The sequence below is a fragment of the Hemitrygon akajei genome, chromosome 13 (genome assembly GCF_048418815.1).
Source record: "Hemitrygon akajei chromosome 13, sHemAka1.3, whole genome shotgun sequence".
Taxonomy (NCBI): domain Eukaryota; kingdom Metazoa; phylum Chordata; class Chondrichthyes; order Myliobatiformes; family Dasyatidae; genus Hemitrygon; species Hemitrygon akajei.
In genome coordinates, this window is record NC_133136.1 from 62,199,345 (window position 1) to 62,212,593 (window position 13,249).

Sequence of the window (13,249 nt, forward strand, 5' to 3'; positions counted from 1 at the left end):
TTGTCTTACTGACGTTGAGTGCCAGGTTGTTGTTGCAACACCACTCCACTAGTTGGCATATCTCACTCCTGTATGCCCTCTCGTCACCATCTGAGATTCTACCAACAATGGTTGTATGGTCAGCAAATTTGTAGATGGTATTTGAGCTATGCCTAGCCATACAGTCATGTGTATATAGAGAGCAGAGCAGTGGGCTAAGTACACAACCCTGAGGTGTGCCAGTATTGATCGTCAGCAAGGAGGATATGTTATCACTAATCCGTACAGATTGTGGTCTTCTGGTTAGGAAATCGAGGATCCAGTTACAGAGGGAGGTAAAGAGGCCCAGGTTCTGCAACTTCTCAATTAGGATTGTGGAAATGATGGTATTAAATGCTGAGCTATAGTTGATGAACAGCATCCTGACGTAAGTGTTTGTGTTGTCTAGGTGTGTAAAGCCGTGTGGAGAACCATTGAGATTGCATCTGCCATTGACCTATTGTGGTGATAGGCAAATTGCAATGGGTCCAGGTCCTTGCTGAGGCAGGAGTTCAGTCTAGTCATAACCAACCTCTCAAAGCATTTCATCACTGTAGATGTGAGTGCTACCGGGTGATAATCATTTAGGCAGCTCACATTATTCTTCTTAGGCACTGGTATAATTTTGCCTTTTTGAAGCAAGTGGGAACTTCCCTAAAGATTAACTTGCAGATTGAGTCTTTGGTAAGGAAGGCAAAAGCAATGTTAGCATTAATCTCAAGAGGACTAGAATATAAGAGCAAAAATGTAATAGTGAGGCTTTATAAGGCATTTTTCAGATTGCACTTGGAGTATTGTGATCAGTTTTGGACCTGTTATCTAAAAAAAAAGATGTGCTGGCACTGGAGAGGGTCCAGAGGAGGTTCACAGGAATGTTTCCAGGAATTAAAGGGTTAACGTATGAGGAGTGTTCGATGACTTTGTGTCCGTACTCACTGGAGTTCATAAGAATGAGGAGGGGATTTCTCTCTGTCTCTATCTCCACTCTCCATCTACCTATCACCCCTTCCCATTAGCTGCCTGTCCCGGCCTTACTCTTCCCACCCATTATACTGGCTGTATCCCTCTATACTTCCAGTCTTGCTGAAGATACAATTTCAACATCTAAGAGAAATTTTGATAGATGTGTGGATGGAAGGCTATGGCGCGGGTGCAGTTCAAAGAGATTAGGCAGAATAATGCGTTGGTATGGACTAGATGGGCTGAAGGGCCTTTTCCTGTGCTGTAGTGTTCTATGACTCTATAACAGTCTTGACCTGAAATATCAACTAGCCCTTTGTCTCCACAGATGTTGCTCAACCCATTAAGTTCCACTATTTGCTCCAGGTGACAGCATTTACAGTCTCCAAAAAACGATGTAAAATGACTCTGAGATGGTCGTCTCCCACCATGCCTTTAGTTATGGATATGACCTCCCCAAAGATCTCAAATAGTAGAATCCTCCAAGAGGATTACAACCTCATCGTGGTTTGACAGCTCACGTGGCTCGATCACCTGCAGAGCTAGAGTCGGGATTTTATGCTTTGGAGCTTGGTACTGTCACCCATGCCAAACAGGTTGATGCACCATCAATAACTCTCCGAGACATGAGGCGAGATATTGGCTTTTATTGACTGGAAGAAAGAACAAGCAGCAATTGACCACCATGCTACATCCTGGAGACTGAGAGGCAGGGCTCAGGCCCCAATCGCCTTTATACCGGGGTCTGTGGGAGGAGCCACAGGAGCAGTCAGCAGGGGGCGTGTCCAGACAGGTATATGTAGTTCACCACACAGGTCAAAGGTTAGAAGCCAAACTAAGGGTGGCCCACCAGTCCTCCAGTTTTGGGGGGTTCAACTCAGGGCTAACAAACTTGACTGGTAAAACAAAATTGTTAAGGAAACAGTGATGAAGAATTCTTCTACATTGTGTTCCCAAGTCTCCACCCAAAACATGAATGGTTGACAGTAGTGAAAACCAAGAAGGATTGATACAATGAAGGAAGCCCTGAGGTGGAGGACCTTCATTGCTGCCCAACCTGGACAGTAAGTAAATAAGTACTTCTGAATCCATGAAACATCATTGTATTCACATATAAGCAACAATTTTGGTTGGACATTGGACTTAATATACCTACTTCATGGATTCAGATTATTTCCATCTACTTCCATTTAGCAATAATTATCTGTCTCCTTCATATGTGAAGTGAGAGAGAACAGAGCAGTTCACTCCATAGCATATGCAAGTTTGCTGGGTAAGACAGAGGAAGGTCCTCATAAATATATTAACTTGTGAATCGCAGGTATAGGAAATGGGTATTCATAGATTTAGTTTATTGAGGGGCGCACAAGAAACCAGAAAGCACCAGCCTCCAATCTTCTCTGTGGTCACTGGGTCACTGCAGCTGTATTTAAGTACTTACTGTAAAAAAAAGTTCCGTTTTTAACTATGAATTTTCACCCTAATAAACTGAATATAACAACCATGGATGACAAAGGGGCACTTGACACTTGGCACTTGTAAGATTCCCAACAATCCTGTCTGAGACAGTAGGATCACCAGCCCAGTAGTCATAGAATTCTAAGTGTTACTCAACCTAAAAATAGCCCTTTGCATCAGAGCTTTGAGGACATCATTAACAAAAGTGTGCGGGACAATAGAAGTCTTACAGGCTGGAAGAATATAGGTCTATAACATATACATAATGCATTGAATAATTTTCTACCTGCTTTTGCTTTCTTAGCATTGCAGAATTTAGCAGGGCAGAGACTACACTGGAAATTGAATTGTGGCTGGTTATTAATTTTCTACTAGTTGAATATTTAAGAAATTCAACATATAATCTACAGTTGTAGAAAGAGCACTGCGCTGTGTGCTAAGATGATAAGAACAAAGATTGGCATTTTTGCATGTCTTGTTTATCCCTTGCTGACAAGGCATTGTGTAAATCATATTGGAGTCATTGTAGACAGCCAGAAACATTATACAGAGGGACAGACAGATACAGGCACAAATCTACAAACACTAAGGCAGGTATGCCTGAACAGAGGTACAAAATTTTACTGAAAATGAAAGAAGCCTGCAAAGACTTACACTTGCACAACCTACAATGTACCTTCCCTGTATCAGCGCCAGAGACCTGGGTTCAATCCTAACCACGGTTGCTGTCCATGTGGAGTCTGCATGTTCTCCCTTGGGTGACTTCCTGGTGTGTCAGTTTTCTCCCAAACCCCAAGGACATGTGGGTTAATGGGATAGGTAGCCACTGTAAATTGTAATGGTAGAATTTGAGGGAATTGATGGTAATTTGGGGAGAATAAAAAATGAAGCTAATGGAAAATTAGTGCAAAAGGGCAGCTGATGGCTGGTGCGGACTTGGGTCCATGGCCTGTTTTCATGCCTTTTTCTTTCTCTCTCTCTCTCTCTCTCTCCCTCTCCCTCTCCCTTCTCCCTCTCCCTCTCCCTCTCCCTCTCCCTCTCCCTCTCCCTCTCCCTCTCCCTCTCTCTCTCTCTCTCTCTCTCTCTCTCCTCTCTCTCTCTCTCTCTCTCTCTCTCTCTCTCTCCCTCCCTCCCTCCCTCCCTCCCTCCCTCCCCTGCTCTGTCTTACACTCAAACTAAGGGAGACATGCAAATATACCACAGCCAAACATGCACACATAAACAGAACCACCAACACAGAAACATAGAGATGCACAAATACATAACCAGAGGTATACACTGAGACACATATACAACACAGATGCACGGAGGGAGATCTGTGTACGTACACTTGCCCACACACACACACACACACACACAAATCACATGGACATAGAAACAGAAAGATTGACACAGACACACGGTGAGACATACGTAACGAGAATATTAATGATAATAGGGACAATGACACATAAGTATACATACATGCTAGAAGGTGACAGATACATAGTGAGACTGAAACATGTAAACATGCTGAGACACATTACGAAGCGCAGACTCATGCTGGGTCACTGATGCTTACAGGCACATAAAGAGGTACAGAGACCCACCCACTGTGATACCCAGGTACAGGGTGGGACACTGACACACGCAGACTGAGAGAGAGACCCAAGTGACAGGGACCGAAGCAGTTACACAGACAGCAGTGACAGAAGCCTCTGTTGAAGCAGAAGTCCCGCCCTCGTCTTCCTCTCATTGGGTCGCTCCGGGGCTGCGCGTCGGTTCGCCGGTAACTTTCCCGGGCGTAGGTCAGCGGCGCTGCCAATCACCGGTGGCCCCTTCCGACTGTGAGCTGGGCTTGGTAGAAGCGTCAAAGCAGAAGCTGAAGGGAAGCCGCTTCCCCGCCTCCGCCTCCCCGGTACCAGCGAGCCGCAATGGAGGAGGCGATACATCAGACGGAAGATGAAACGTTACGTGCGGGCACCGTCCCCAAAGTGTGCAAACAGCGAAGCCCATACAGTGTGCACAAAGCGTTCCCCGGGAAGAAGGTGATGATGGCCAGGAGGTACGAGAGACCTACAATGGTGGAGATCCCGCAGCTGGCCATTGGCGCTGGAGCAGGAGGAGGAGCTCCCCATCAGAGTCACCACCAGCAGCCGGTTGCCATAAACACCGGGCAGCAGCAACAGCATTACCACCATCAGTACCACCAACAGCAGCATTACCCTTATCAGAGCACGTCCAACAGTAGGCTGGTCCCGGGAACAGCATCGCCAGCGACATCAACGTTTGCTTCGGCATCTCAGTCACACCTTGGAGCGACCGATCCTGACCATCCTTCCGCCAGGTACAACGGCATATCCACGAACCAGCCAGCGGCTGAGAGCAGCAACATCAACCTGAGCGCAGGTATTTGTCCCTGTTCATGTGTTACCCATGCGCTGCTCTGCATTTAACTCCCGCAGCTAAAAGTTTCTCGTTTTGTGCTTTGTCATTTTGTGCTTGACAAGTTTTCCGAAGAATGGCTGAACTAACTCAAGTTAGTTTTTATGTTACAACCTGTTATCCAGCTTTGGCAAGCACCATGGCGACAGGCACTGAGTTTGTAACTCCGCGTTACAGCGGGAAGGTAGGATTTACTCTCAGTTAAATCCGTATTACGAGTAAGGTTTTGAGGAACAATTTTAGCAGATGATTTCAGTTTTATTACTTAGAGACATGGCAGCAAATCAACAAATTGAAGCTGCAAGGTAAGCTTACGAAATTAAAAACCTGAGGACGTTGAAAAAATGAAACAAATTAGTTGGCGTCTGAAGCGAAGATGGGCATTACAGATGGGAACACGATCAAAATGATAGCATTTGTATTCTGTGTACATGCACAATATTAATAATCTCTAAAGCTTTGTTGTTGGAGTTAATCTTGCTGTGCAAATTACAACGTCTGCACTCTATATATTAACGTTAAAGGTAACACCTAAGCATTGTGGTACAGCTAAAAACAGCTCGAGTTTTGAATTGCATTTGTAAAATTGATTGTGAAACGGATTTTCATAGTTACCACATTGTTTCTTCTGATTGTAAGAAAAGGATGAATGTTTTGGACATTCTAATAATCTAAACTAGAATACCCTAGTCGCAGAAGTGTACAACAGGACAGAAATCACTGTTAAACCGGGTAAATCATGAGATTTGTGCCAGTTCTAGGGATCTGATCTTTAATTACCCGAGGCTGTATTGGCATATTGAAGACAATGGTAAATTTCTTCTACGGTTTAAAGAGCCACTCGGAGTCTGGAGCTGTCGTTGTACCAGGTCTTCGTTCAGAACAAGCAAACATACAAGAGAGAGCAGTTGAATGTATCTCCAAGATCATCATGTTGCTGTACGTTTGAGGTATAAAAGTAAGAAAAGCTGATGAATATAAGTTACAGTGTGTAGTTTACCTCAATATGTTGTGAGTGGACAGATTATTCTATGGAATTATGTACTCAAACGGGAACACATCTTAAGTGGCAAGACGAGTTCTGAATATTCAAACACCTTTATTGAGACTAGGTAGTGTCAGTGTCAACATCAATGTTCTAAAGTCAAACCCAGATGCCCAAAACATACAAATTTTTAACCACTACATGGTGAGGGGTGTTTTTTTTTTAAATTTACAGATAGCCCAACATTTGTATTGGACTGTTTGTTCTGCCCATTGATTGACAGACAAAAAAGCTTATGACCATGTTTGAAGTACTAAGTGGCAATATTGCAAATAAGGAACTTCCTTTGATCCCAGACTTGGAGAAACAGGTTCCCATTTATCTATGTCACAAAGACACAAAGTATTTAACTCATGACATCTGGTGCCTGATTCCAAATCCTAGAACTTCATCTATTGTTTTTCCATAGATATTACACTCCCCAATCAGTGTAGTCATGATTGGGAGTTTGATGTCCTGTCGTTTCTACTTTCGGTTAATGCATGTCAAGATGTTTCATGATCATGTCACTTTTGTTTTGGGCAAATATTTAACAGATATCTTTATGCAGATATCCGTTAAGGGACCACATATTACCTTACCAATTCCCAAAGGATACCTCTTGAGCCGTCTCCAATTGTAGACTCCGCCTTTCATAGAAAACAATACTTATTTATCCATATGTCCTTGCAATTTCAAAATCCATTACTGCTTGTAAGTTGCATCTGAAAGTAACTAGGTAGGTGGGTCTTATTTGTATGAATGAAGCCAATGGTTAATTCACTTTATACCTCCCCTTGGACTGTGGCTTGCTGCTCCCTAAACACATCAACTATATCTGCCTTTGTTGAGAAGCCACCTGAGATGAGAGAAATTGAGCTAATCTTCCAAGCTGTTGCTGAGAACCTTTATAGTCAGAGGCATGTGTGTGTAATGAGAGGGATTGGTAGGGGACCTTTGTGTGGTGCTTATTCAATGTAAGGCCCACCTTTTTGTAACCTTCGGTGAATGAATGATGGTGGCCTCAGAATGGTCTCCAATCACTTCCAAAATGTAAGTGTTGTCTACATATTACAGCCCACTGGGTGCAGGTAATCTTGGTTCTGGAATGTAACCACTGCAGTTTGAACAGGTCTAAAAATTAGCTCCGCTGCTATAGGACATTGTAAGAAACCATGTTATAGTGAGAAGGCATGGGCCAATGACACAGTCTACCGTGGTAGTGGAATTCATTGAGCTGGTCTGTAATGTAACTTTGTTGGTTAGGTTCATTGCTTGTGTAAAGCAAACATAAGATGAAAATAGCTTTCAGTGAGTCGTGGAAATAGAGGTGCTGCTGCACATTCCCTCTTGGTTTGGTGGTGTTGAAAGAAATCTGGAAGGAGATGGTTGATGCTGCCTCCTGAATCTCTATTGGAGTTGTCATGTGGCTACGGTCAATTATGGAAAACCCTGAACATCCTCTACATAGCACCATCCAGAGACAGAGAAGCAGTTTCAGCGACAGGTTGCTATCGATGCAATGCTCCTCAGACAGGATGAAGAGGTCAATACTCCCCAATGCCATTAGGCTTTACAATTCAACCGCCAGGAGTAAGATATGTTAAAGTGCCGGGGTTGATTGTATTTAATGTATTTAAGTAAACTACTTAAGAACTTTTTAAAAGCTATTATTAATGCTTTTTGAGAGGGTGATTTTAGATGCATATCATATTTTTACTGAGTTAAGTATTGTATGTAATTAGTTTTGCTACAACAAGTGTATGGGTCATTGGAAAAAATGTTGAATTTCCCCATGGGGATGAATAAAGTATCTATCTATCTATCTATCTATCTATCTATCTATATTGTGTGCACTACGCCTCCATATGGATCGAATCACACTGTAGTTTGGAGCTGGGCAAAGCTACCCAAGGATAATGCTGGCAAAGACTTTCCCTGTGGCGAACAGCAGGAGACTGTGTACCACATTGACATGGCTTGCTTTTCCTTCGATGCCAGCTACCAGATGGGTTTCCCAGGGCTAAGTTCGGATCTAATGACAAGGGAGATTAGGACAATTGGAGACTAGACTCTGTTGCATGTGATTTTATGCTCACACAACAGCGGGAATATAAACAAGTATCATTTGTCAGGTATATCCTTGCTCTCTTGCACCCACCTAAAAGATGTAGGCTCCGGGTCCAAGAACCCTTGCCCACTAACCCAACCTTGATTCTCAGCAGCCCCACTCACCCTCCTGTCTATGTGCCCACTTAATCCTATTCTGTTTGCACCTTGGAGGAGTGGTGGTGTCACAACAAAATTACTAACCTTTTTCTCGCTAGTTTGTGGGGTGTTGATGATGCAGCTTTATCGAGTAACTACAATATATTGTGCAGGAGGCATACACTGTAGATACAGTATATTGTTCTTGGGGTTGTTGAATGTTTGAGGTATCATTCAGTTGGTTTGCTTTGGATACTGTTGAATTTGTTAAGTTTTGTTGATGCTGTCCTTATCCAGGCAAGCAGAGAGCGTGTTGTAATTTCCAAATCTCACCTGTAGTACCTGGGGAATTGAAATTCATGCAATTAAATCAATCTAGAATAAAAAATTATTAGCAGAAATTATGACTGAATTACTGGACTGTGAATTTAAACAATCAGTCTCATTAATGTCCTTTAGATTAGAGTGGAAATTATAGAGTCATGCAGCATAAACAGGCCTTCGGCCTACCAAGTCCTCACCAACCGTCAAGCATCATTTCCACTAATTCCATTTTATTCTCCAAATATTGCCGTCAATTTAAGCAATCACCTAATTGCCTTAACATGGTATGTCCTCACCAACCACCACATGAGCCTCCACATCCAACAGATCATTCACCACAACTTACACCATCTCTAACAGGATCCCACCACCAATCACAGCTTTACTTCCCCCTACCCCTATTCTCCACTTCCTGCAGGAATCACTCCTTCTGTGACTCCCCTGTCTATTCGTCTCTCCCTCCTGGCACGTACCCCTGCAAACAATAAAAATGCTGCACCTGCCCATTCATCTCCTTTCAGGGCTCCAAACAGTGCTTCCAAGTGAGGTAAGACTTCACTTGCAAATCTTTTGCAGTTGTCTGTTATACCCAGTGCTCCCAATGTAGCCTGTGTTTCACCTGTGAAGCAGCGGTCTTATGGCATGTGAATAGTCACTGCACTCTTTGAGAAAATCAAATTACACAGTGCTACACTAGGTGCTAATAGGCCATCAGAAGATTCTAGGTATTGGAAGGAGGCAGTGAATAGAAACCATACAGTTTTGGAGATAAGTTTTGTTGGTAAGAAAAAGAAAACAATATGTACAAAATATTTACATGAGCAAGAACAATTCAAAATTCCAGTATTCTGATTGGGTTCCAAATTTAGTTATCAAACCAAAGCAAATTAATTTTTAATTATTTTCAGTGAGATTCCTTTATTACTCTTAATTTCTCTAACTAATTAGATCTAATGTTATTCCCTAGTTAAAAGTTTACAGACCAAATTTTCCTTTTCACTTATCCCTGGTTACCGGTAGTTAGAAAACCAAATATAATTTCTATTCTTAAGTATATAGTTATCTTCAGTTTCAGTTCTAGGCAGTATATCTACAAGTTTAGATTCCAATTCAAAAATTAGATTTGCACAGTTTAACTCCTTTCATGACAATTCTCCAACATCACAACTTCTAAACGAAGTAAATCTGATTCAGTGACTTATCAAACTCTCTGCAAAAATAATCAGTTCTTGCAGGAAATCAAATTCGGATTCTTTGAATGAAAATAAACATATTCAATCACATTAAATCTTTGCGTCATTACACATTTTGTTCCTGCGCTGGTTCTTCAAATCTTGGGGAGCTCGCCATCTTCTTTCTTGGTTCATTGGGGTGAATTAGTTTAACATCCATGGCAAGTCAATTCACAAACTCATACAAAAATACATACAAAAACTCATACAAACTCATACATATGGAGCCAGTGATCATTAATGGAGAATGTGTGGAGCAGGTTAAGACCTACAAGTATCTGGGAGTACAGTTAGACGAGAAGCTAGACTGGACTGCCAACACAGATGCCTTGTGCAGGAAGGCACAGAGTCGACTGTACTTCCTTAGAAGGTTGACGTCATTCAATGTTTGTAGTGAGATGCTGAAGATGTTCTATAGGTCAGTTGTGGAGAGCGCCCTCTTCTTTGTGGTGGCGTGTTGGGGAGGCAGCATTAAGAAGAGGGACGCCTCACGTCTTAATAAGCTGGTAAGGAAGGCGGGCTATGTCGTGGGCAAAGTACTGGAGAGTATAACATCGGTAGCAGAGCGAAGGGCGCTGAGTAGGCTACGGTCAATTATGGAAAATCCTGAACATCCTCTACATAGCACCATCCAGAGACAGAGAAGCAGTTTCAGCGACAGGTTGCTATCGATGCAATGCTCCTCAGACAGGATGAAGAGATCAATACTCCCCAATGCCATTCGGCTTTACAATTCAACCGCCAGGAGTAAGATATGTTAAAGTGCCGGGGTTAGGACTCAATGTATTTAAGTAAACTACTTAAGAACTTTTTAAAAACTATTATTAATGCTTTTTGAAAGTGTGATTTTAGATGCATATCATATTTTTACTGAGTTAAGTATTGTATGTAATTAGTTTTGCTACAATAAGTGTATGGGACATTGGAAAAAATGTTGAATTTCCCCATGGGGATGAATAAAGTATCTATCTATCTATCTATCTAAAAACATGACCAAATTCCCTGGGATGATTTTACAGAACTAATTCCCGACTACACGGTAGGGATCTTGGATACTCATCTCTGCTGATATTGTCTCGTTGTAGCTGCTGCGTTTTATAGCCATAGCTTCTATAAATCTTTTATTGCTATTGTCTGTCCTCCAGGGGCTTCACCCTGAGGTTTTCAAGTTCGGGTAAAGATACTCACTACTAAATCCACTCTTAACAGTTCGTATCTTTAGCTTCTAGTCATTGCTGTGTTTCTCTCCTTGTCTGCGCCTGTATCAGCCGCACCTTGTTCTCGCGTAGAGTTTTTTTCAAATTCTCTTTTTTAAAAATCAGTAAACCTTGTTTTCATCCTTCTGCAGGTGGAGCTTTCTAACATTGCATCTTTGGGTTTAATTAATGTGGGTTACACCTGCTTTAAATTGGTGAAATCCGACGTAAATCGGGAATCTCGCTTTGTTGAGCACCTTCACTTCATCCACCAAAAGCAGAATTTCCTGGTGGCCAACCATTTTAATTCCTATCCTCATTCCTGTTCCGACATATCGGTCCATGGTTCCCTCTTCTGCCACAGCGAAGCCACTCTCAGGGTGGAGAAGTAACACCTCATATTCTGTCTATGTAGCCCCCAAGCTAATGGCACGAACATTGCTTTTTCCTTCTGTTAATCTTTCTCTTTTTTGCATTTCCCCTCTCCATTCCCTCTTCCTCTATTCCCTTACAGAGTGGTATAGATTACAGAATTCTTCTATTGCCCACTCTAGCTTCTTACTTCTTCTCCACTCCTGCCACTGGTGCCCTTCCTTCTTCCCTTTCTCCCATGGTCCACTCTCCTCTTGTATCAGACTCCTCCTTCTCCAGCCCTTTACCATTCCTACCCACCTGGCTTTACCTATCACCTTTGAACTTGCCCTCCTTCCCCTCCCCCCACCTATTTATTCTGGCGTCTCTCCACTTTCCTTTCCAGTCCTGATGAAGGGGCTCAGTCCGAAACTTAGACTGTTTATTCATTTTCATAGATTCTGCCTGACCTGATGAGTTCCTCCAGAATTTTGTGTGTGTTGCTCTGGATTACCAGCATCTGCAGAGACTCTTGTATCCATCAACTTAACCCCCTCCACCCTCAACCATCTCCTCGGCAGATTATCCCACTTACCTACACACTCGCGATGATTTACAGTGGCTGATTAACTTATGAACTCCATGTTTTTGCGGAATGAGTGGGAACTGGAACACCTGGGAAAACCACATGGGAACGTGTGAAAACTCCATGTGGCCAGCACCAGAGGTAGGGACTGAACTGGGTTGTTGGAGCTGTGCCCTTACTTACTGATACACCATCAATAACTCTCGGAGACGGGAGGCGAACGATAGGCTTTTATTAGCTGCAAGAGACCACCACACAACATCCTGGAGACTGAAGGAGGAGCAGTGCCTCCAATCACTTTTATACAGGGGTCTGTGGGAGGAGCCACAGGAGCAGTCAGCAGAGGGGCATGTCCAGACAGGTATATGTAGTTCACTACACTTACATTACGTCCTTCGCAATATGATTGCCGGCCCCCCGAAAAGGCCCAGCGAGTTTCTCGATTTGAGAGACTTGTGCTTTGTAGATGGATGTCAGAAAGGATTCCAGTTATTGAGCCACGTGCCGTGGGATTCCAGGATCAATGACTCATTCTTATACCGAACTTGTGTTGCTGGCCCAATGGATTACCAATAAGTGGTGTTCCCCTCCATGCGGGGATTTTAATGTTGGCCACCATGAATATGGTACTGTAATTAATATAGATTGTCAACATGGTTCGACATTGTTTTGTTGGACTTAATAACTGTTGGACACCTATACAATAATCACAGCAAAACCACTGACTGCAGTAAAAGAGGCTTCAAACACAATTTCTCCTGTACTTATGCAAATAACTTTGATACATATTATATACCATGCAATTGTCATACACTTTGGATTACTGGGGAGTATTCACAATGTTCAATCGAGTACATGGGCCCAAGTGAAATTTTGAAGTTCCTCTGTTAAATCCTGGGAAGTCACATCAAAAGCAGAAGTTATCTCTAGTTCTCTTGGATGCCATTCCCTAGTTTACTAACTTACACCAGCGGGAATGATATTATCATGATGACAACCCCTTTGAACATGTTCCAGCTTCTTTCCATCAATGTTGGCTGAAGACTCAAGAACACAAGAAATTCTGCAGATGCTGGAAATCCAGAGTACAAGTACAAAATGCTGGAGGAATTCAGCAGGTCAGGCAGCATCTATGGAAAGGAATAAGCAGTCAACATGTTGGGCCGAGTCCCTTCATCGGGACTGGAAAAAAAGGGGAAGGAAACCAGAATGAGAAGGTGGAGGGAGGGGAAGGAGTACAAGCTAGAAGATAATAGGTGAGGCCAGGTGAGGGGAAGGTAGGTGAGTGGGAGAAGGGGGATGAAGTGAGAAGCTGGGACGTGATAGGTGGAAAAGGTAAAGAGCTGAAGAAGAAGGATATTCTTAGGAGAGAAGAGTGGACCATGTCAGAAAGGGAAAGACGAAGGGCACCAGGAGGAGGGGGTGATAGGCAGGTGAGCAGAAGAGGTAAGAGGGAGCCAGAGTGGGG

At 43.0% G+C, this 13,249-nt stretch overlaps 1 protein-coding gene across 1 annotated transcript in view; it reads left to right on the forward strand.

The window, feature by feature from the left end:
* The first annotated feature begins 4,191 nt into the window (after positions 1-4,191).
* The window catches only part of LOC140737932 (BEN domain-containing protein 4), a 72,128-nt gene continuing 63,070 nt past the window's right edge, over positions 4,192-13,249 (forward strand). The window contains exon 1 of the mRNA XM_073064751.1: positions 4,192-4,824. Within this exon, the coding sequence (XP_072920852.1) occupies positions 4,350-4,824 (475 nt within the window). The 5' untranslated portion in view covers positions 4,192-4,349. The remainder of the gene's footprint in view (positions 4,825-13,249) is intronic.